This window comes from Nycticebus coucang, chromosome 9 (assembly GCF_027406575.1).
Source record: "Nycticebus coucang isolate mNycCou1 chromosome 9, mNycCou1.pri, whole genome shotgun sequence".
Lineage (NCBI taxonomy): Eukaryota > Metazoa > Chordata > Mammalia > Primates > Lorisidae > Nycticebus > Nycticebus coucang.
In genome coordinates this window covers 37160612-37185896 of record NC_069788.1, presented here as the reverse complement: position 1 = coordinate 37185896, position 25285 = coordinate 37160612, and the positions used below count along the sequence as shown (strand labels likewise).

Genomic DNA, 25285 nt, shown 5'->3' with positions numbered 1-25285 from the left:
GAGGATCTAGGCCAACAAGAGCGGGTGGAAAAATAGGAATAGAGAAACAAGAAATGAGATTTAGCAACACCACACTCAGCGGGCTAGGTCCTCCCAGAGCAGCATCGAGTCTCTGTAAGCAGCCAGGGGTAACTCCTGAGGTGGGGAGACGTGATACTCAACCCTCCCCTTGATGTCAGCTTCAAAGGTGAAGGACATCTACTAATTATCCAAACTTCTAGGACCCTCGAAGTAAATTTTTCAAGAACTTTGAGACTTCAAAACTACTAAAACACAAACTGGCCATGCTCGACCCAGATGCATCTGGGGCCTGCAGGAGGCCTTCTGGGAAATCCTTATGTAGGTCATTGGACTGGCACTTAACTCTCATCCTGTAAGAAGGGAGCCTTTCGCAGCACACCTGCTGGGTGAAGGGCTCAACTACAACTTGAACTTTACCTAAGAGATGCAAACAGTGTAACCTAATCATTTGTACTCTCATATTAATCTGAAGTAAAAAAAAAAAGAAGGGAGCCTTTGACAACGTTGGCTCCTGAAATGTCTACTTCCACAGCACTTGACTATTTGGTGTACCGTATGCTCAACTCTTCGAGGGAAATCCTGCTCTGTGATCCTGTGTTCAGCAGGGGCATATGCCTGTCTTTTCTCCCCCCAAACCTCTGCTAAAATATAAGCTCCTTCTGGGTTCACTTCTAGCTTCCGCTTCTTCCCTTTCCCTTAAAAAAAAAAATTCTCCCTGTTGGCTTGCCGTGAGTTTTTTGTAACCACATGGAAAGCCAGTTCTCAAACCCGTCAGCTCCCATCATGGGGCTCTTCTCCATACAGGTAGCCTGAGCTGGGCTCCAGTGACAGCTCCCTCTGATGGAACAGGGGTAACAGCTTGCAGGGGTAACAGCTCCCCCATGCAGGGTTCTGGTGCTGTACCTTACCAGTAGGTTCCCAAAACCCTGCCTATAACTCTGTAAGTAATTACATTGTTAGTCTCTTCCATTAAACCTTTCGAGTTAGTAAAGAGTCCAAAGAAAACTCCAGACCTAAGCTTTGCGCCTAAGAAAGTAGGACTCTCATCGGAGACTTTGGAGATGTACACACTTAAAACAGCCAGATCACGTCCTGGGGGATAGTGGATAGTCACAGAAGGAAAGATGGGGAGGCCTGCAGTGGTTGGAGAAGGCCTCCTGAAGGAAGTGAGATCTAAGGTCTCAAAAAAGGAGTTCAATTGGGTCAAGAGGAGAGGAAGTGGGCCATCCCAAGAAGTGGGCCTGCTCACACATGGCACTGACCACAGGGTGGGTGGGTGGAGCCCCGCTACAGAGGAATGAGACCTTGAAGCAGGGAAGGGTAAGAACACATGTTCAAGAGAATTGTTCTGAGCCCAGCTCAGCCCTGTTAGCTGAGTGACTGGGCAACTTACTAACTAACTGATTAACCCCTCTTAGCCTCACATTCTTCATCAGTAACCTGATGAAGACAAGGTTAGTAAGGGTGCCTACCGGCGAGGGTTGTTGTGAATGAAGATATGAGAGGATGCACGTAAAATGCTTGGGACACTCAGTGCCTGCTGTCAACAGTGCTGGTGGTTATTCTTGCTACAGTCAAAGCTACCCAGTCCCATCCTGCTGATGCCCCCAGCGCGCTTTCTTCTTTATAACTGCCATAATGCTAGAAGAAGGGAACACAGACTGAATGGTGATATCCTGAGTCGCTCAAGAAGAAGAAAAGCCAGCTGGGCTCCCTAGGCTTCCCGCTGCATTTAGTCAAAGGGAGAGCATTCATTCATTTCCCCCTCCTCCTGCCTCCCCACAGTGTGGCAGTGGTTGTGTCTCTTCGGCATCACAGCTGTTGCAGGGGACACTTCTTCCCAATGCTGGAGGTCCTTCCTTCTGGCCTCGGGGAGGTAACAGCTTCCCACTGTTGGCAGCCCTGGCTTGCCTCACCATCCTTTGGGGGTTCTCCTAACCCTGCCTACACTCCTGTAATGGTCCTCTCCACTTAAACCCCTTGTGTGCTGCTCATCTCCTGCCAGGACACTGACAGAGCCAGGGCCTTCTTCGCCTACATTTACCAGATAGATGGGCTGGAAGTACAACTTAACTTACGCTCAACTCCCTTCATCTCCTCAGAGGCAGAATGTGCATGGATCAGTGTTTAAAACACAAGCTCCAGGTCCAGAGGACTGGCGAATGCTATTGAGTTTGTTCCTGGACAACCCTACTGTGGCCGCACGCTTTGCCCCTATGCTGCCGTGGGAGGGTGCCGACATGGGGAAAACTGTGTGTATCTCCACGGGGACTCATGTGGTATATGTGGGCTGCAGGTCCTACATCCAATCGATGCTGCCCAGAGATCGCAACATATAAAATCTTGCATTGAGGCCCATGAGAAGGACATGAGCTCTCGTTTGCTGTGCAGCGCAGCAAGGATGTGGTGTGTGGGACCCGCCTGGAGGTGGTGTACGAGAAAGCCAACCCCAGTGAGCGCCGCTTCGGGATCCTCTCTAACTGCAGCCACACCTCCTGTCTCCAGTGCATTCACAAGTGGAGGAGTGCTAAGCAATTTGAGAGCAAGCTCATAAAGTCCTGCCCAGAACGCCGGATCACATCTAACTTTGTCATTCCGAGTGAGTACTGGGTGGAGGAGAAAGAAGAGGAGCAGAAGCTCATTCAGAAATACAAGGAGGCCATGGGCAACAAGGCGTGCAGGTATTTTGGTGAAGGACGCGGGAGCTGCCCATTTGGAGGGAACTGTTTTTACAAGCATGCATACCCTGAAGGTCGTAGAGAGGAGCCACACAGACAGAAAGTGGGGACATCAAGCAGATACCAGGCCCAACGAAGGAACCACTTCTGGGAGCTCATTGAGGAAAGAGAGAACAGCAGTCCCTTTGACAACAATGAAGAAGAGGTGTCACCTTTGAGCTGGGCGAGATATTGCTTATGCTTTTGGCTGCAGGTGGGGACGATGAACTGACAGACTCTGAAGATGAGTGGGACTTGTTTCATGATGAGCTGGAAGATTTTTATGACTTGGATCTATAGCAACCTTGCGTGCTGCATGGACTGGTCTGCTGAGCCCCAGACAGTAGCTGTCCCCTGTGCTGGCCTGGCAGTGCCTGTGTTTCTCTCCTAGGCAGGCCTATCAACTCCAGGTGCTGTCCTAATAATTTTTACCCAGGGCCTGTCTTCTCAATCCCTCACCTTTCCCCCAAGGAGTGTGTTGTTTTCTGTGTTTAAAAAAGTTACAGAAATAAATCTTAAAGTTGGTTTTTTTCTGTAAAAAAAATAAAAAATAAATAAAACACAAGCTCCAAAGCGTTTGCCCAAGAGCAAGAGCAAGGGAATTTAATACCCTTGAGAAGCCAAGAGAAAAACCCAGGAACCCCTGGGAAAAGGAAGGGCCCCAGCCCGGGAGGACATTCTGTGCTTCTCCAAATGCAGCGCACAGTGGCCCTCCTCTGCGATGCCAAGACTCTAGGCGCTCAATATATATGTTGGTGAAGGCTCCTCTAGCTGGAGATGGAACCCTGAAATCCACGAGATCTTTCAGGAAAGGCTACTCCATCGAAGCAATTGCTCCACAGGGCAGCTACGAGGCCGCCCTTTGCTCTTCACCCTACGTGACCTGCAGCTCTGAGGAGCCTCCCATCTTTGCCCAGCGGGCTTTCATGTTTCAGTCACAAATGCTATCTCCTCCTCTCCTGGCAAGGAGTGGTGAGGCTGACAATGCCCTTGCCGCCTCCCTTCTGATTTCACTGCTCCCCACTCCTGCACGGCCGCACACAGCTTGGTGTGATCCAAAGCATTTATTGAGGGAAGGGGTAAAAACCCATCTGCCAGGCACAATGAACACTATTAAGGGGTACACTGAGGGCCCCAACTTAAACATTATAAAAGGTATCCACACGACAAAAACACTTGTATCCCTGTAATATTCTGAGTTTTTACAAAAGCGTTTATTTCTTAAGTGCTTACTGTATACAAATACCATGCCAGGCACTGGAGTTCCAAAGATGATTAAAATAAAGATCTCAGGTCAAATGCCTGACTAAAAGGACCCTCAAATAAGAGTGAAGCTTGAACTAATCTAGGTCTTGAAGAATGGGGGTCTAATGGAAGAGTGAGGGAGGCAGCAGGAGGCTGAACTTCAGGTAAGAACAAGCAGCAGTGAAATGCGCAGTGGAGACAGCAGAAAAGAGGCAGGCAGGGGCCAGTCTCAGATCGGGACCACTTGATTCAAGAACAAAGTACACTAGGCCGGGCATGAGTCATGCCTGTAATCCTAACACTCTGGGAGGCAGGTGGATTTGCTGAACTCAGAAGTTCAAGACTCCATCTCTACTAAAAATAGAGAAAAAACAAATACTATCCCTGTGTTGTGGCACACACAACTCTAATTACTCAGGAGGTAGAGGCAAGAGGATCACTTGAGCCCAGGAGCTTGAGGTTGCTGTGAGCTACGACACCACGGCACCCTACCCAGGGCACACAGTGAGACTGTGTCACAAAAAAAAAAAAAGGAATAAGAAAGAAGAAAGAAAGAAAGGAAGAGAGAGAAAGAAGCACATTAAATAGGGCAGAAAGTAACCCTGACCAGAAGAATGTGTCCAGGCCGGGTGTGGTGGCTCATGCCTGTAATCCCACCACTGTGGGAGGCCGAGGCAGTTGAATTGCCTGAGTTCAGGAGTTCGAGACCAGCCTGAGCAAGAGTGAGACCTCATCTCTAAAAAATAGCTGGGCATTGCAGTAGATGTCTATAGTTCCAGCTACTTGGGAGGCTGAGGCAAGAGAATCACCTGAGCCCAAAAGTTTGAGGTTGCTGTGAGCTATGACGCCGCAGTACTCTACCAAGAGCAAAAAAGTGAGACTCTTGTCTCAAAAAAAAAAAAAAAAGACGTATCCCTCCCAGCAGCCTATAAAGTCACAATGTCCCTCCACTTTGGAAAATGTTAAAGGCAGGTGGCTGGGTCTGGGGCAAACTGTTCATCCTGAAGGGAGTATTTCACCAGTCTCCTCTAGGTTTGGGGTAAGCCTGATCAGTGTATGGAAAGGGGTTCTGGCTCCCCCCTAGCTTCAGTGCCTCTAAGCACTCCCACCCCAAGAAGAATTAAAACCTTTCACATACTTTGCTCTTACTTGGAATTCTAAAATTAAACATGCTTTCCTCTCACCTAAAAGGTTATTCCTTTTATAAGCTAATATGCAAATGCCTTGGGAGAGGCTAAGTCTTAGCTGCCACATATCCGCTCAGCATGAACATGTCCATAAGATCTTTCCAGGAAAACAGGCTTTGCATAAGGGATGTTCAAGAGCTTATTTGTGGGGGGAGGGGACAGGATGAAAAGAAGGAGACACATGGAAGGAAAGAAGGATTCAGACACTCCTGTTCTCAATCAATCCCCACAAGGTGGGACAGAAAATTAAATGTCCAGCCTTTAGAAGACCTCCTAGGTTTCTGAAAATTGAGATATAATTCATGTACCATAAAATCCACTCTTTTAAAGGGCTCACTGGTATAACCATAAGCACTATCTCAGAACATTGTCATCACCCCAAAGAAACCCTATACCCATTATAAGTTATTCCCCTCCCCCTTCTCTTGGCAGCAACTTTCTATCTCCATGGATTGCTCATTCTGGACATTTCATATAAATGAAATCAGACAACATGTGGCCTTTTGTGTCTGGTTCATCCATGTTGTAGCATGTATTAGTACCTCATTCCTTTTTATGGATGAAAAATATTCCACTGTGGGGCGGCGCCTGTGGTTCAGTAGGTAGGGTGTTGGCCCCATATACCGAGGGTGGCGGGTTCAAACCCTGCCCCAGCCAAACTGCAACAAAAAAAATAGCTGGGCGTTGTGGCGGGCGCCTATAGTCCCAGCTACTAGGGGGCTGAGGCAAGAGAATCGCGTAAGCCCAGGAGTTGGAGGTTGCTGTGTGCTGTGTGATGCCACGGCACTCTGCCGGGGGCAATAAAGTAAGACTCCGTCTCTACAAAAAAAAAAAAAAAAAAAGAAAGAAAGAAAAATATTCCACTGTATGGATATACCATATCTTGTTTAGCCATCAAAAGATTTTTTAAAGGACAAAACAAATGATTTTTCCAAAGAAAAGAGCCTCCAGTATCCTTGAGACTGCTTGGGTAGCACAACCACTTATAAGTCATTCCCAGCAGACTATGAAGCCCCAGTGTCCCCCTGACTTAGGGAAATGTTAAAGGCACTGTGGCTGCCCCTTCTGCCAGCACCCATGGACACCACCCAAACCCTCCTAACCTGATTGTAATGTTTTCCAAACACACAGTGGTTCAGGCCAGGAGTCCTGAATGACAAGCCATGACAGAACAACTCAAATTCCTTCTAAGGGAGTTATTAATCACTCTTAAAATGTGTTTTATGTATCTCCATAGCTGGTCCTGACAACCTAAGATGAAAGCAGGAAGAGCAGTGGTTTAATGTGCTGCTGTCGCCATCTTGAACGTCTTAATTTTTAAACAAGGGGCCTCACAATTTCATTTGCACTGAACCCAGCAAATTATGGAGCTGCTTCTGGACAAGACACAAGGGTTTGGGAAGATGGAAGAATTTGAAGATCTTCCCAAAGCCAGCAGGCCTCTTGTTGCTGTGATATACACGTTAAAGCTCACTGAGTGGCTTTGCAGACACTGTCGCCTCTTATAGTCATCTGGTATCAGCCATGGTCAATCCCAGCATGTTCTTCGATATTGCCGCTGATGGCGAGCCCTTGGGCCACGTCTCCTTCGAGCTGTTTGCAGACAAAGTTCCAAAGACAACAGAAAACTTTTGTGCTCTGAGCACTGGAGAAAAAGGATTTGGTTATAAGGGTTCCTGCTTTCACAGAATTATTCCAGGGTTTATGTGCCAGGGTGGTGACTTCACACGCCATAATGGCACTGGTGGCAAGTCTATCTACGGGGAGAAATTTGAAGATGAAAACTTTGTCCTGAAGCATACAGGTCCTGGCATCTTGTCCATGGCAAATGCTAGACCCAACACAAATGGTTTCCAGTTTTTCATCTGCCCTACCAAGCCTGAGTGGTTGGATGGCAAGCATGTGGTCTTCGGCAAGGTGAAAGAAGGCAGGAATGTTGTGGAAGCCAAGGAGCGCTTTGGGTCCAAGAATGGCAAGACCAGCAAGAAGATCACCATTACTGACTGTGGACAGCTGTAATAAATTTGACTTAATGTTTCAACCACCAAACCATTCCCTCTGTAGCTCAGGAGAGCCCCCCTCTACCCCATTTGCTCGCAATATCCTGTGATCTCTGCTCTCACTACAGTTCTTTGGGTTGCATATTTTCCTTAATCCTCTCCATGTCTAGCTGGATTGCAGAGTTAAGTTTATGATTATGAAATACAAACTAAATAATTAAAAACAAAATAAAGCTCACTGAGTCAGGCTGGGGGGAGGGGGAGGGGGACAAGTAGGGGAGGGACACCAGCTCCAAACTGCCCCAGACCACATCTTCCTACCCTGAGGGCTAAACAGTTAGCTGATAAGGCCTCCCCAAAACAGCCAGACTAGCTGAAAGTGATAGAGACTCAGACTATAAAGCAGGGGGGACTCAAACTGAAACTTGTTTGATCTTGTGATCGCTTATAGGTTAAGATCAAGAACTAGAAGGGGGAAAAAAAAAACCCCACATTTACTAAAGTAACCGGCACTGAAAAAACTTTTTAAACATTTACTTTTTTTTAACTGTCACCTTTATTTCCAGCGTATCAAGGAAGTCACAGTTTCACCAAAAATCTGATATTAGATCTAAAGAGAGGACTGAATTTAAAATGCAGTTGTCTATACAGATGTCAGTAGTAGAAGTGGCCTTGGGAACAACCCAGATCACAGGCTCTTGTCCACTTGGGGCAAGTGCCCCTGAAGCACATCCACATGGATCCCTCGGAGCTCTGACGCCCCGGCCTACTCCAAGCCTCATTTTATAGATGAGGAAGCTGAGACTAAGATAGAGGAAGTAACTGCCCAAGGTCACACACAAAAGGGGGTAGGACCAGAACCCAGGAGCTTTCAGCTTCCCCTCCAACCTTCCAATTTCACAAGTACAACCAAATTTTACCCCCATCAATCTTTCCCTGGATCATCAACTCAAGTCTTCTAGTACTTCTCTTTGTCCCTCAGAAAAGGGATTCTGGCCATGCAGATAAATTGAAGATTTATAAATCCTAATGGAGAACGACTACAGTTGAACCCCACTTTTTTTCAGTTATGGGAATGAGGATCGTGCGGGGTGGGTGAATGCAGCTCCGGGCAGACAGAATGCTGCCGTTCTTCCACGCCAGAGATTGGTCCAGATGGCCCTGCGGAGCAATAGAGTTTCCACTGTCCCATCACTCTGTGTCCCTTTTCTATAAAGCAGGCCAACCAAATCAAACCATCCTTAACACCAAGTACCTGGAATCGTTTTACTTCAATTTGTGTTTACCTTTCCTTCCTTCTATTTGTGAACAAATAGATATCAAGCACTTTCTATGTTCCAGGCAAGTCCTAGGTGCCAGGGACAAAGCAACGAATAAAACAGAACAAACTTTAGTATTTATGTTCTGAAAGGATGAAACCAAGAGTTAAATAAAGAAACATATACCATGCCAGATAGTGATACATGCTGTTCAGGAAAAAAAGCAGAGTGACAGGGATAGAGAATGGTGAGAAAGGAGGGCATTTTATCCGGAATGGTCAGGGTAGGGGTCTTGGGAGGAAGAGAGGGAGTGAGCCATGCAGACATCTAGGGGAGGATATTCTAGGCAAAAGGCAAGTGCAAAGGCCCTGAGGTAGGAACAACCAAGAATCCATTGTGATGGGAGTGAGAGGGAAGAGGCAGGTTAACAATGGGGGGTGAAGTCAGAACTGGCTGGCCCTAAGGCCATAGCAAGGCCTTTGGCCTTTTCTCAGAGTGAGATGGAAGCATGCCCAGCCAGCAGGGGAATAACTGATCTAACAAACCCTCTAACAGGACCTCCCCAAACACTGTTACTACCAGGCAGCCTGTGCTGGGTATACCAAGGAGGGGACCACACTTAGAAACCAGGCCCAAAGCCCAGAGCAGCCTCTAAGCCGTGTGTAATGCTGAGAAAACCACTTCCCTTCTCTGGCCTCCATATTCTTCTTTATGAAATGGGAGAGTCAGACTAGATGATGCTCAAAGTCATTTCTACAAATTTCTTATTTTCTAAGATTGATGGCCCAAAGGATCTAAAAGTCTCATCTCCTGACTCAGGAGAAGATAAGGAACAGCAGCCAGGCTTTGGAAGCCCCCAACTACTTACTTCTCACTGCCTGCCCCACCCTATAGCAAACAGTCACTCCCCAAAAGGCACAGCTCTCTAGGGAAAAAGCTCCAGCTCAGGAAATAGCCACGTCAGCAACTAGCAATGTCCTCTAAAGATCACCAAGGGCAACCAGTAAAGATAGCGCAGCTTCCACCAAGCTCCAGGGTGGGGCTCAGCTAGCAGAGGCCAAATCACCAGGCAAGACTCAGTTGACTGCCCAGGCAGCCACACTCTCTCCTGTATCCCATCCATTTCTTTGAGATTTCTGTCTGTGTCACACAGAGTCAAACTGGCTTCACCAGGCTGGATGAGAAGGATTTGTCTCTTGCCAACAGACTGAGAACTCCCTAAGAATATGAATAACATTAGCCATCAGGCTATGAATTCATTCTCTCATTCCAAAACTTTTCTCTTATGACTGGGGCTCCTTGAGGGCTATGTCTCCCCTCAGATTGGGGCTCCCTGAGGACAGGGTCGTGTCTCCCTCAAATTGGGGCTCCCCAAGGATAGGGCCGTGTCTTCCCTAAGATTGGAACTCCCCAAGGACAGGGCTGTCTCCTCCCTCAGAAAGGGGCTCCCTGAGGACAGGGCTATGTCTTCCCACCAGACTGGGAGTCCCTGATGGTGGGGGCTATGTCACTCCCATTGGACTGGAAGCTCCCTGAGGACAAGGTTGATCAGCCTGTGTCCCTCTATTGCCTCACTGCATTCCACGGGCTTCTATAACATTTAGTGGTTTCTTAAAACCAAGTGCTGATTGAGGCACTCAGTTTGGATCTGCCAGGCAGGCACAAGACCCTGTGATCCCCTGCCGTTAAACTATCCTAATATGAACCTCCACACTGAATGAAAAGAAAAAAAAATTTAGGCCAGGCTCCGGGGCTCATACCTGTAATCCTAGCACTCTGTAATCCCACTGGCAAGCAACTGTAGTCCCAGCTACTCAAGCAGCTAAGGCAAGAGGATCACCTGAGCCCGGAAGTTTGAGGTTGCTGTGAGCTATGATGATGTCACTGCACTCTAGGCAGGGTGAACGAGTGAGACTCCGTCTCAAAAAGAAAGAAAAGAAAAGTAGTACACTGTTTACAGGTTCTGGACAAAGGCTGTCCCTCTTTTATAAATAGCCCTTTCCAGTGACTGTGGCTGAAACCAAGATAAAATGCACCCTGAGGACCAAGAACAGGGAGCCCACTAGCCCAGCCTTGACTGAAGATGGATCCTACTTGGGAGAGCAGCCCATGGACCAGATACTATCACTCTCTCAGCTTCCAGAACGAGGAAGAGACCCATCTCAGAGAAGCAGGGCCGCTCTTCCCTCAGTAGAGGAAGCCAGGTGGAAGAGTAGGGACGGGACCTGAGGGCACAGGCCTGGCTCAGCACAAGCTCCCACACCTCTGGGAGAAGCAGAACCCTCGCGGACACAGGGACTCAGGAAAACCATCAAAGGCTCGCCTGGAATCCAGTGTACTGGCTCATCTTGGCAAAGAGTTTCCATAAAACTGAAGAGGAGGGGCGAGAAGGCTGGAACTTCCAATGGCTGAAACCAACAATCATAATCATAATTACAATAGCTAACACGGTCACCATTCTGAGTACATTCCATATACTAACTCAGTCTTTTGTTTAATTAATTTAATTTATTTATTATATTCCTGGGGTAGAGTGCTATGGCGTCACAGCTCACAGCAACCTCAAACTCTTGGGCTTAAGTGATTCTCTTGCCTCAGCCTCCCAAGTAGCTGGGACTACAGGTAGCTGCCACGACACCCAGCTATTTTTTAGAGATGAGGTCTCGCTCTTGCTCGAGCTAGTCTCCAACCCATGAGCTCAGGCAATCCACCCACCTCAGCCTCCCAGAGTGCTAGGATTACGGGCGTGAGCCACTGTGCCTGGCCCTTCAGTTAGTCTTCATAACAATGCCAATGCTACTCCCTTTTTACAGACAAGGCAACTGAAGCCTGCCCAAAGTTATGAACAGGCGAGAAGTAAGGATTTCAACTATGCATTTGGCTCTCAAATGTTCAGCTTAGCCATCTCCATCTCTAAAAACAAAGGGGAAACTCCTTGGGTGAACGAGGCCACCCAGGAACAGGTATCCTGAGGGTTTGGGAGACTCGGGGCACGGCAGGGCCCCACAGTGCAGAGAGCTTAGGTACACTGGAAAAGCCACCCTAATGGCAATGATGACCCTTTCAGAAGCCTCAGGTTAAAACACCCTACCCTCCTGTGTCTGGAGGTCCTTAGGGGAAAGAATGATCGTCTTAGCAAAATCCTGACCAAAGACACAACTACAAAAGGAAGAAAACAAAAGCTACCAAGCAGAAATGAGCCAGGAGCCCGTGCTCGCTGACAGGTCTCAGCTTTCCCTGTCTCAGAAGTCAAGACACACGTACCAACATTTTCAAACAGTTTTAAAACGCTTTCAACTAAAATTCTTCATGTTTTTCTTCATCCTCCACACCTTTTCAGGTGAAGTTCATCTAAATATAAATCAGTAAGTCCCACTGTGACACAAAAGAACAACCGAAAAGTCTTAAAATGGAAGGAAATAGTGGATTCATTATGCTTTTTTTGACATTAACCACTGGACCCTGTTGCTTTACACCCGGGCCTTTTACATACTGACAGTTGGCATTTCGGGCTGAAATCGGGAGCTGTCCTCCGTGCTGCAGGCTGTTCAGCAGCATCCTTGGCCTCCACCCACTAGCATTCTCCTTTCTCGCCTTCTCCCCCAAAATGTGGCAACAAAATGCCCCTTGGAGGGGGGCACAATTACCCCCAGTTGGGAACACAACTTTATGTTTAGGTAAACATCTGAAAAGGTATCTGGAGGCTGAAAAAAAATACTGAGAATAAAACTGAAAATGTAACTGATATATTGTTTAAAAATAAATATATCCTACTTTTCCCGACTTCATGCTCACTGTATATTTGAAAATTTTCAGGGTTACTATTATGCCTTTTTCCTGTGAATCTCTCTTCCCCATGGCCCGCCCCTTCTCCCAACCCTAGGCTCCCATTCTCATTCATTCCTGCACACCAGCCCATCCTCCCGTGCACAACAGACCACAAGGCACTTGCTCTCCATATGAGTCAGATCACTTCCAGCTCTGATGGAGTGCTGCAGGGATGAGAGCCAGAACCCCTGGGCTTGAGGATCCTAGCAGCCTCCGATGCAGCAATGGCCACATCCAAGAAAATGCACCCATTTCCCATTGTCATCACCACAAGGTTAATCCATCCTGCTCTCCAAAGCCTCATATGAATGCTCAGGCTGCCTCCATACCCAGAGTGAGCAACGATAAATACAGAAATGGGTCAAAGAGATCTTGAATCTAAAAGACTATGAAAGACCAATAGCCCAACAGAAGAATGGGCAGAGTATGAGTTGAAAGACAAAAATAATACAAATGGATCTTAAATTTGTGAAAAGATGCTCAACCACAGTCATAAAAGAAATGCAAATTACATGTAAAAGATACCAATTTTCATCTATCAGATAGGCAAAGATCAAAAAGCCTGATAACTCACTGTGTTGGCAAAAATGTCTCATTCATTGATGGTGTCACTGTAACTTGCTGCAATTTCCTTGAAAGTATGCTTACAATATCTACCGCTATCACAAACATAGATATACTTTACTAGCAATTCCATTTCTAGGAATTTATCCTATAGACATACTCCTATATATGCAAAAGCACAGTCACTGCAGTATTATTTATAATGATAAAAGACTGGAAACAACCTTAATATCTACCACTGAGTGACTGCTTTAATAAATTATGATTTTTCCATAAAACGGAGTGTGATGCAGCTATTAAAAAGAATGAGAGCATTCTCTATGTCATGATATGGAATAATTTTCAATGTATATTGTTAGATAAGCAAGGCACAGCATAACATAGATTGTATGCCAACAGTTGTTGAAAAATACAATGTATTCATATATATATTTACATGCACAGGTTATCTTTGAAAAGATATCCAGGGCGGCGCCTGTGGCTCAATGAGTAGGGCGCCGGCCCCATATGCCGAGGGTGGTGGGTTCAAGCCCAGCCCCGGCCAAACTGCAACCAAAAAATAGCCGGGCGTTGTGGCGGGCGCCTGTAGTCCCAGCTGCTCGGGAGGCTGAGGCAGGAGAATCGCGTAAGCCCAAGAGCTGGAGGTTGCTGTGAGCTGTGTGACGCCACGGCACTCTACCGAGGGCGGTACAGTGAGACTCTGTCTCTACAAAAAAAAAAAAAAAAAAGAAAAGATATCCAAAAAGCTAATAACCTTGGTTACCAATATAGCAAGAGCTAGGTGGCTGAGGAACAGGAAGACTTATACCCACTTTAGACTATTTGAAACTTGCTAATTTTATACTGTGTGGTGTAGGCATTAACTATTCAATCAATTCAATCATCAATCAATCAATAACCAGCAAACAAAATGAAAAAGACTACAAATAACTGATCTATTTCTACCACCATTATGCCTGCATGCGTGCAACAGACATTACAGATCAGTTGCGATTTTAAATCTTCTATTCCTATAAGTAGCCATACTTGTCTGCTTAAATGTTCCATGTTTTTTGATTTAAAAGTAGGGTGATGACCATATCCAGAAACACAAGAAACTCATCGGCTTCTCTTAACAGGGCTTTGAAAACATTCATCCTCAAAATTATCTACCTCTCGTCTGAAAAAATGCACCATTGCTGACACTGGGACCACTGTCACTTTGATGTTACATGGACAGGCAAACAGAATCCTTCAAAAGGTGTGCTGCTGCAGGATCAATTGACAGGGACCTGGGGGCTCCCACACTTTTAATAATGCCTCAAAGTACTATCAGCTAGGACTACACACACAAAGGGACCAGGACCCCCAAACCTTTCCAGAGTGGCAGGAACCCCAGCAGTCACCCAAGAATCCTCCCCTAAGCTCTGCCTGTGGCAACATTTTAATGGCATATTATTCAAAGGTGCCACTGACATCACTTTTAAACCCACCCCCCCACCACTGCCACTTCATCATAAAATAACCCTTATATTTTAAGCTGTAAATCAGCATTTGTCAAGCTCTAAATTGGGCTACAGCAATATTTATTCATCAAAGGATAAATCTTCCCTGCACAGTCATAAAACTGCCTAATAATTTAATATGCTATCATTCTTACCTGAAACTTGTCAAAAAGTGGCCTGAAAGAGGCATGTGTCTTACAGTTGACTGGTATTAAGTATATAGTTTATTAAATAGTTTACATTCTTAATTCTCTGTAGGGGCAGAATGGCACATAGGATATATCCTGTGCAGAATAGCAATTTGGAGATTCAATAATCTCTAACTTGGGATAGGGAAAAGTAGATTCCCCAAAGACCAAAGACTCCTCCAATGGGTGATATAGATAGAAAAGCAAGACAAATGAAAATTGTAGCAGTCCGTATGGGGCAGGGGCAAAATGCAATGCGTTAGACAGACAGGTCCATGGAGCAAAAGACAAGATGGAGAAATGTTAGAAGAAAAGGTTGAAAAATGCCTCTAAAGCTGCAAATCATTACAGCTGGGTGAAGAAGCCAAGTCCTGGGACCCTTTCACGTCTTCGGCAGTAAGATCTCCTGGTGTTGTGCTTCTGATGTAGTGCCAAGACACTGCCCCCCTGTAGGATGACATGGGCAGTGACCCAGCCCTTAGATCAGCGGTTCTCAACCCATGGGTCGCGACCCACAGGAACCGTATCAAAGGGTCGCGGCATTAGGAAGGTTGAGAACCACTGCCCTAGATCAAGGTTTCACAACCTTTGCACTACTGACACTTTGGGTTGATAATTCTTTGCTGGGGAAGGAGTTTCATATACATGCAGGGTGTTTAGCAATATCCTTGGCCTCTGCCCTTTAACTGCCAGTACTACCCCCTACCACCACCACTCATTAGGACAACCAAAAATGTCTTCAAACAGTGCCAAATGTCCCCTCCAGACAAAATCACTCCCAATGGAAAACCACTGCTCTAGAAGAATTGAGTCTAATTTAACCAAGGTGGGCTATTGGGGAGCACATCTACTAAACTCTATGAAACACAGTCTGTTTCAAAATATAAATCTAAGGAAATGCAGAAATTAGAACACCAGTTATTTAGTTCTCACTAACATAGTTTCAAAGGCTGCCTAAGGACCAAGAGAATCTAGCCAGACTTTGCTTTCCTTCCTCCTTCCTCTAGTCTGCAGCCCCTGCACCCCATCCCCTACCCACCAGCCTTCACCTTTTACTACTAAGTTACCCCCCATTTCCTTTATGTTTTTCCACAACCTAGTGGTTTACTCTGGTACAAGAACGTGTTTCAGGCTGGCATGCACTGGTGGTTGGTTAATGACAAGGTGGGTTTCTAAGCTGCAAACACTATTAACTTTACGTTCAAATGAACTTCCCCTGGTCGTGAGGGAGTGGGGGAGACAACCCCTCCCCAGTGCTCAACACTGAACTCCTTACAGTACTTAAATGATCAAACAAAGATAGTAAACCCCTTTTTAATTGAAAAAAAAAAAAAAAGATCCAAGTTCATACGTTCACATTTGGAGCCACATTTCCCATAAGAATTTTTATAATCAACAGACCAAGATGCAAGATTCCTGTCAGGGAGCTGTCTAGCTATCAGAGCATTAAGACCAATTGGGAGATAACCAAACTGAGGCTGAACTCAAATAAATGTAGCTAAAAGGTATGGTGATTCAGCTTTGATTTATTTCATTGTGGAGTTTTAAAAAATAGCTTTATTGAGGCAATATTAGAACAGGATGGAAAATGTTAAAAAAGAAGCTGGTTTGGAACTATTTTTCATCTGTTTATACTTACCTACCAAGCAGTTAGATGGTGCCCAACCACCCCCAAAACAGAAGAGTGGGAGAAGTGTGAGGTCAGTCCACCTACTCGGCCTCGGCTCAGTGCTGGCCGGCACCTTAGCCACCAACCAGTCAAGTCGGTACAACTTTCAATCATGCAAACCAACTTCTCTGCACTCTTGATTCATAAAAAACTGAACATAAAACTGCCAGGAGATCCGCCTTAAAGTTCTACCTACAGTGCCCAAGTTTCACTCACTTGAATGATGCCCACACCTAGCCTTTAAATAGCACGGTGGCATCACCAGAATAAGAAACACCTAAGGCTCGGACTCTTCAGAAAGCAAGTTGTTTAGAAATCCCCAAATTAGCCCATGAATGTCAAACAGCCACCAGAGGAAATCCTGCTTGGTTTTTTAAAAAATCGTTTCAGTCTCATGCCTCGTTTGTTCCATTCATTGTGCAAACTTCACAGAATTAGCTGACAGTCCAGCTTACTACGCCTTCCAAGCCTCCACCAAACACGATCAGAGAAAAAGCAAAACGCAACACAAATGAAGCCACAGGGAGGCAGGAAGGTGCTACGAGAAGCACCAGCCAATCACTGCGGGATGCACTGTGCGCCTCACAGGTCGCACAATCTCCGGGGTGCAAACAGTCCTGCCACACTCCCTTACGCCAAACTGGAGCCTGCACGCCAAGGCAGGCCTTAAACACAGCCGACAACGGCAAAGCCAAATGCCAAACCTTAAAATAGAATTGGGCCTTAAAAGAAAAAAAAAAAAAATCTTAACTTTTCTTTAAAATAGCCCTCTCCCTGGTGCATTTTCAATAGAATAAGTTGACACACAAATGTGCAAGGCCACGACACAGGCAGGAAGCAGGGTATGCCTCTGTATCGATGGCCAGGCTGCCTCTTCACCAGTAAAGCTAATACAGTCAGGGTCAGGTGCCCTATCCCCAGAGAGACATTCTACTGCCAGGCCACAGACCACACCCCAAACTCAGCCATCCCAGCAGCTGATGCCAGGGAAGGCAACATGGGAGATACAGGCTGTGGCAAGTCTACTCAAGGGCAAGACACCTGCTCCATCACTTCAGGTCACTGAGCTGCCTGCTCTAAGTCTCCACTGCCTATCTCTCTATTCCAGCACTGGGCGTTAAATAGGATTGTACCTGTGACCTAGCACAGGGTCTCTGAACCCAAAGAATGTGCCCAGCAAACACTGGATCACCACTCCTGTATTCGTGATGGTATGTCTACTAGTGTTATCCAGCCGTCGTTGAGTAAGTGCCTACAATACCTTCCCCCCATCTTCAAAAGCCTGATAGGAAGATAAAATGAGGCAATTCAGGAGGGGCTTATACAAACACATAGCTCTTGTCATGAGCATAGTTATTGCTGTGAACTCAAGCCCACTCAAAACCCTATACAGCTGCCTCCACCAGAGCTAACAACATCCAAAGCGTGAACGCCTAACAGTAGCCTCATACCGCATGTCCTGAGTTATGGACAAATGAAGACCCAGTTGACTAAACTAATAATCCCTCTCTCCATCTGGCCAGCTAGGAATCTGTCCCTACATGTGTGAAATGTGCCCCCCTCCCCAAGTGGGAGGCAGTTGAGGGAATTTTAGAGACAGTCTCATTCCGCTGCCCCAGGCTACAGTGCCGTGGTGTCAGCCTAGCTCACAGCAACCTCAAACTTCTGGGCTCAAGCGATCCTCTGGCCTCAGTCCCCCGGAGTAACTGGAACTATAAGCACCTGCTACAACACAGTCTGAGTTTTCTATTTTTAGTAGAGATGGGGTCTTGCTCTTGCTCAGGCTGGTCTCGAATTCCTGATCTCCAAGGATCCTCCCACTTCGGCCTCCCAGAGTGCTGAGATTACAGGTGTGAGCCACCATGCCCAGCCTCACTCTATCCTTTTTAAGGTGTGGATAGGAAATGAGAAACTGAGGGAGAGGTAGAAAAAGAAAAAGTGTGGGGGCAGAATTCCACTTTCCCCACCATCTTCAGGTCCAAGAACTAATTCCAGTCCTACAAAGGAAGGTCTACAAGGGGAGCAATCTAAATGACTGTCCCCAGCCCTTAGTTAAGAAAAATAGAGTGACAGGATCAAGAACCTCTGACTGACATGAATTTGCATAACTTTTGCCAAGCTGGAGGGTGGGGAGAGCTGCACACCTTCCCTAAACTTGTTTCACACCCACTACTCTTTCTCTCCACAGGCCTATGAAGAGCCTGAACTATTTAAAACAAACACAGTTTCTGCCCCAACCATTTAAGAGAGCTATATGATTTTAAAAAGAAAAAAAAAAAAAAAAAGTCAACAGCGTTTTGACTACCTAACACAAGCTTTGTTCTGCTCACTTCCCCACTTCCTGTTGCTTCCTCAACTCATAACTTTTTTTAGTTTTGAAGCCTGTGTGTTCGCTCTGGTATCACTGTAAGGTTTCAGAAGGAGGCCGTCGGGGGGATCAGGAGGAGACTGTGTACTGTTCTGAGACACAGGACCACACGAAAGACAGAAATCACAACCACCCCACCACCAGGAAAGTACACCCAAAATTTCACTGCCTCACGTCAACAGCGGGGGTGCTTTGGAAAACACTTGTGGGTGAGCTTTACCTTGTGGGGAGCATGCCGTGTGGGTAATGGCCACTTAACCACTAGCTAGTACCAGGTGGCTTACGACTGGGAACCACGAGAAAACATACTTGGCATTCATATATCAAGAAATACCCTGGAGGAGTCACGTTCCAGCTCTTTGGGTTACTCGGGCCTTTCCAAATCCTTCTTCAAACCCTGCACTCCAGGGAGCCATCGCTACTTGGGAAAGGAAATGAAAGGCTTCAACGCTTTGTGAGTGGGACCCTGTTTAATCTCCCACTTAGAATAAAGGCCAGAACTTGGGCGGCGCCTGTGGCTCAGTCGGTAAGGCGCCGGCCCCATATACCGAGGGTGGCGGGTTCAAGCCCGGCCCCGGCCAAACTGCAACCAAAAAATAGCCGGGCGTTGTGGTGGGCACCTGTAGTCCCAGCTACTTGGGAGGCTGAGGCAGGAGAATCGCTTAAGCCCAGGAGTTGGAGGTTGCTGTGAGCTGTGTGAGGCCACGGCACTCTACCGAGGGCCATAAAGTGAGACTCTGTCTCTACAAAAAAAAAAAAAAAAAGAATAAAGGCCAAAACAAAGAGGAACATGGACACCATTTGGCAAGCCCCTTCCTGTCACTGAGGGGCACACTGAGACCAGAGGCTGTGACACAGAGGGGAGGTACTGGATCCCAGTTCTCTTATGTCCCAGGGCAGGGCTTTTTAAACTCCTATCAAGTCAACATGGAGTAGAAAGTCCATAAACGTTGGCTCAGCCACTCTGGACACTGGCTGGTCTGCAAAGCATAAAGGGTGGGAGGATAACTCTAAAGTCCTTTTTGGCTATGAGATACCAGAAGGTCCCATCTTCTAGAAATATGTTCTTGAGGATATAGCACCGGTCCTCATAATCTACTCCGCCTCCTAAATGCCTAAGGTTAAGGGCTATCCTTCAACAGTCCCCAAAGCTAGGCTGCTACACCGATCTGCCATTATCCAGCCAGGAAAAAAATCTGGGAGACAGAGCAATGTCAAACAAGGCACAGGACAAGAAATGGAAAGCTGGGCTCCATTCTCTGTGAACACAGTCAGGGAATCCTCCCGCCCTCCATGCCTTCCTGTGCCCACCTGTACCGTGAGAATACTGAGCTCCAAAAAGCTGTCAGCCGAGTGAGTCTTTGAAGCTATGCCTGCTTCCCATCCCCTGGCCACTAGAGAGCTCATTCTCCTCCTTCCACCTTCGCCCTCAGCCTCCCTGCTCACTCTACCTGCCTAGTGGATCTGTGAGCCTTCAAAAGGTACGTGGAGCAGTGCGCCAGAGGGTTCTAGGTACCATGAGCTCTCAGTGTGCCTTCCTGTACCCTCCCTATGGCGTAAAGCTTTGCTCACAAATTTTAAAATGTGACAAAGACTTGCTGTGCACAAGCTGCTCAGCAAGGGACAGAGCAGGCTGTGACCCAAGGGCTGTAAGAGGGACATCCAAAGTTGCAAACCAAACAGCCAAACCCCAGCCTCATCCCGCCAGCTTCCACCTCCTCTCCATGGCTGATTTCTTCGTAGACCTCATCAACACCTGACATCCCAGTGTCTGTTTACTTGTTTACTTATTCTCTTACTAGCTCACTCAAGGAATGCTCCATGGCTTTGTTCATTTTGGCAGCCAGAGCAGGACTCAGTATAAGGCAGGTGTCTGTTCATTCTGCTGAAAGAATGAATGAGCAGTTAATGCGGGGTGTCCCTCAATCATGACCAACATTTTTAACGTCGCTAAGTTTCATATTTTCCGCATTTATAGAATGAGGATAATACTAAATATTCTTTAAAGGTCGGGAGTGAACATTAAATAAGAAAATGATTTCAAAAGCATTTAGGACGTAACTGGCACACCGTAAACAATCAACAAATTCTAGCTATTACTTGTTAGCCATTATTACAGTCACTGATGGAAACACAGAGAAACAAAGCTTCTTTATTATACCCTGGGCAGTTTTTAAGCTAAATAACTAAAATTTGTGTGTGTGAGACCCATCTATAAAGTATCATTAGGAGAAGGCTGGGCCAGGGATCTGCACAGTTATGATGGATCCCTTTTACACTAAGAGCCTAGGTCTTAGTGTAAAATGTTTTCACATCACTTGAAGTCATGAGCTCATTTGTGTAAATGCTGCTTTATGGGTCGCTATAATAGCCATCATCCAAGCAATTAAAGTCTTCAAATATCCAATTCCTGCCCTCAAGAGCTTATAGTCCAGCTGGGGAAAATGAGGCATTAACATATGAAAGAAGAACTGTAAATTCAAGCTGAAAATAACACATGCCAAATGTCAAATGAGTTCACCGGAGACTAAGTCCTATGAAATGCTGGTAAATGGCAAATGTTTAACAAGCAGCTCTCAAGAAGAGAAAAAGCCCGATTGTAGTGTCTGTCAATTTCCATGGCATAACTACTCCCACTATGGCCAATTTCAAGCTGCCAAACTGAGGGCCACCGGACATGGATAATTGACTCTGAGGTGGTGTGAGCCAGCTCCCCAGCACACCTCTGAACTAAATCCTTATAATCAATCATCCCTTGAAGAGGTCAAGGGCTGAGAGCCAAGTGGTCTAATGCTAACAACCAACATCTTTGTGGTATTTCAGGTTAAAAGGTACATCAGAGGCCATGACTGGGTTTTACCCTTATCCTCTGGTCAGAAAGCTATTATTGCCCTTATTTTGCAGGCGAGAAAACAAGGTGTCCAAGAAGCACCACAGCTTTCTCATTGTCATTCTGCTGGTGAGTGACATTGACATTGTGAGGACTTGAACCAGGATTTTCTGGGGCAGTCGTGGCCTCTCATCAGACTCCCTGCCCCTGATTAGGAGGGCTTCCTAGACCAATGGTTGGAAGGTCCGAGGAGTAAGGGGAGCTCAGGGTGGAGATGCAGCAGAGTCATAAAGAATATGCAGATGCTGGGTTTACTGCAGAGTACAGAGGTCTAGGGGGTGTGTAAGGCATGGCAAAACCTGAAACTAACGCGACCATTTAGTTTGTGGTACTTCACTAGAGAATCTTTTCTAAAACACTGACCTAGCTATTAAAATCCGCATCCCCAAATCCACTGCAACATTAGGTGAAGAAGCAAGAAGAGCAAGAGTAAAGGGAAGCGACTCATGACTAACAGTAGGGGGGCTGGTTAATCAAGTTACGGAATGTCCCCATAAAAGAACACTGCGCCATCACAAGTCTTGTTTCAGAAGAGCAGTTTACAACTAGAAAATGCTCACCATCTATTTCTTTAAAAGCACGTTACATAACAGTATGTGCAGTATGATTCCAGTTCTGTCAAAATGAGCAAGCAGGCAAACACTCCTGATGTATATATGCAGAGAAGAAAGACTGGGGATGTAAGTTCAAAACCCTCACGCTGGCTTCTTCCCAAAGGGCGAGATTATGAATGTTTGGAGAGTTTTTTGGTTTTTGAGACAGTCTCACTCTGGTGCCCTGACTAGCGTGCCATGGCATTATAGCTCAAAGCAACCTCAAGTTTGGGGGCTCAAGTGACTCCTCTTGCCTCCATTTTTCTATTTTTAATAGAGACAGAGTCTTACTCTTGCTCAGGCTGGTCTAGAACTCCTGAGCTCAAGTATTCCACCTGCCTCAGCCTCCCAGAGTGCTAGGATTACAGGTGTGAGCCACTGAGCCTGGCCTGAATGTTTTTCTTTTCTTCTTCTTTCTATATGTTCCAAATTTTCTAGAATAATTTGCTTTTATGATCATAAAGCAATAAATGGACCAGATTTTTAAATCTGGACTTTGAAAGGCTAAGACTAACTGTAAAGAATAATCCCCCCCCCCAAAAGTGCAGGTGTTCAGGCCTTTAATACTTTCACCACATCTCCCAAAGGGATAAGTCACGTCCCCTCCAAACTCCAACTCCCTCCCCACACACTAACAACAGCATATCCCTTTACACAGTCCCCTCCTTCAGCAGGCTATCCTCTCAACCCCCTCCCCTAACCTACTCTTAACTTGGTAGGGGGCATGGAAGGCACAACAGAGATGGACCCCAGGAATTAATCATGAGCACCCTCTGTGCTGTGCAGCGTGTCAGGGGCTTTACACACGTGATTGTGAATGTATAGGTACACACATCCATTCTAAAATGTCGTTATTACTTCCAACATTTTACAGAGGAGGAAACTGATGTCCAGAAACAATATATCCAGAGTCAGACAGCTAGCAAGTGCCCAAAATTGGGAATGAAAAACAACTATAACCAGAATTGATCTACAGATGCTTATGAGGCTTGCCCAACAACTATACTTGCCCATCATAAAATGCAAAATCATCATAATACAATATATAATACAACAACATTCCAACTGAAACTACTTTAATTTATACTCAGGCTGAAAGTGAAATGCACCAGCAGTCCTGATTTGAGAATATAAAAATACAGATATTTAATAATTAAAAAAAGAAAGAAGCAAAAGGAAAGGGGAGGGGGGAAAACCTCAACTCTGTGCTCAACCCTCATTCAGTGAAGTAAAAATAAAAACCGAACCTCCCCCCAACACATTGTGCTTTAATGAAAGCACCAAGCCAATCTTCTTCACTACCACCCACCCCAGCCCACTTCGTTTAAATTTAGGCAACCACCAGGCAACTGTACCCAACCACATTCTCAGAAATGAAGTCATAACGTCCTCATCTGTAACATCAGCACTTGTTCCAAGGAAAACGGGAGTCGGCAGGGCAGACGGGGCCGGCATGCCGAAGTCCAGGTGTGCCTCAGAAGAGCTCTGTGCTGAGAGGTTTCACGACCAGGGTCAGCCCACATGGCACGATGTGACCATGTGGCAGCCAACTTCCCCTCTATAAAGTCATCTAAATATACAGCTCCAAGGTTCCTAGGACTCTGGCCTGTGAGGGGCAGCCCAATGGCAAAGCCCAGAAGCCCTATCCACCTCCCAACCCAGAGAATGAATAGCAACCCAAGATGTGGGTAGATCAGGGCTAACAGCCCTGGAGCTGCCATAGTGGTTCAGTTCCGGCTCTGGACTACTCCGTTCTCAGTAAATGTTTGGCAACAGGATGGAGACAGAATCAGATGGAGCTAGCAGGGGTCTTCAGCATGGATGGCCCTGTGGTCCCACTGTGGCAACATAGGGAAAGAATCTGGTGGCTGGGACTTAAACTCTTGAGTTCCTAATGCCACACTTAGCTTTTTCAGTGTGACCAGGCCACAGAAGAGGGAAGTTACTAGCTAATGAAAACTCTCCCCAGTTTTCTGGATGAGGTTTTGGGGGCTCACAAGCCACCTGGATCTTTCTTCTAGCCACTTAGTCCGTGAATTTCTTTCCTTCCGGTGTTTCATGAGTGTGTCTGAGTTTCTACAGTAGATCCGTCCTCACCCACCCCCTTGAGCAGAGGTGTTGGACATTCTAGAAAAGGAAAATAAAATTTATGTTCACAACTCACATAGAAGCATGGCCTTAACAAATGCATAGCTCACAGCCCCATTTTAGAGAAACCACTACTTTGTGCTCCCTGAGACCCATGGCTTGACCACACTGTCTAACCAACCTGTGATTCTAATCTCTGCAATCAACAGATGAGCAATGGCATCTGATCAATGGTCTCATACACATGCGCACGTGTGTGTACACACATACACAATTCCAGTCTTCCCCAAACCCTTCCCCGCTTCACATAATGGACCTTCCAAGCAGGTTTGTTCCTGGCTCTTCATCTGCTCAGCCATGCTCTGAGGTCTCCATCAGAACCCAATAGAAAACCAAATCAGAAAAAGGAGATTCAGACAAAGTGAAGAGAAACCAACAGCTCCAGTGCTCTGAAGCTCTCAGATTCGTGACATCACTATCCAGCTTCAGGAATTGCAAGCTAAACCTCCCAGACTTCTCACACTGACACTGACTGACGGGAGAACCTCAAATCCAAGCACCCACCCCTCTTCCCACCATGACCAGTCATCAAAGCTCAGAACGCCTGACTCTCCTAAGGTAGCACTTTTAAGGCAAATAAAAGTAAGGCATGCGTGCTGCATTACTTTCTACAGTGCTAAATTTACCCAGCCCACAGCCCCAAGAGGAGGAAACCATACAGAAGAAGTATTTTTAATTGTAGGTAAAAGTATGACTGATATACATATCAGTCATGAACTCTGGAATGAGATCTGGATAACAATCATGAACTCTGGAACGAGATCTGGATTCAAATCTAGATCCTTTCACTTAGTTGCTATGTGACCTCAAACAAGTTACTCAACTTCTCTGAGCCTCTGAGACTCCTTACAGGGAAGAGCATGGATAAGTTGAGATTTATGCAATCGTATCTACAATGAAACGTGCAAATTCTTTTCCTCAGCAGCCTGGGATGACAGAAGAATCAGAGAAGAACCCAGATTTCAGAGGCAGCATAAGAGCAACAGGACAGGGACAGCAGTCCCCTTCTCTACCCAGGCCCCCCACACACCCTGTGGCAGGAGTTGTGGCCCTCACCCACAGATCCCCTCAGGCCACCTTTGCAGACAATGAATGCTGCAAAAATGCTCTAGGCATCTGGTTTT

At 46.3% G+C, this 25285-nt stretch overlaps 2 protein-coding genes across 13 annotated transcripts in view; one reads left to right on the top strand and one right to left on the bottom strand.

The window, feature by feature from the left end:
- The window catches only part of TRERF1 (transcriptional regulating factor 1), a 211549-nt gene that overhangs the window by 133300 nt on the left and 52964 nt on the right, over positions 1-25285 (bottom strand). The gene's annotated exons all lie outside the window — the stretch shown is intronic.
- Positions 6689-7387, top strand: LOC128593874 (peptidyl-prolyl cis-trans isomerase A-like). The gene has a single exon (XM_053602227.1). It carries the CDS (start codon positions 6695-6697, stop codon positions 7187-7189), a length of 495 nt encoding a protein of 164 aa, XP_053458202.1. The 5' UTR covers positions 6689-6694; the 3' UTR covers positions 7190-7387.

Bases quoted from the DNA above. Each gene is read 5' to 3' on its own strand.
- LOC128593874 (XM_053602227.1), top strand. From the start codon at position 6,695: ATGGTCAATCCCAGCATGTTCTTCGATATTGCCGCTGATGGCGAGCCC.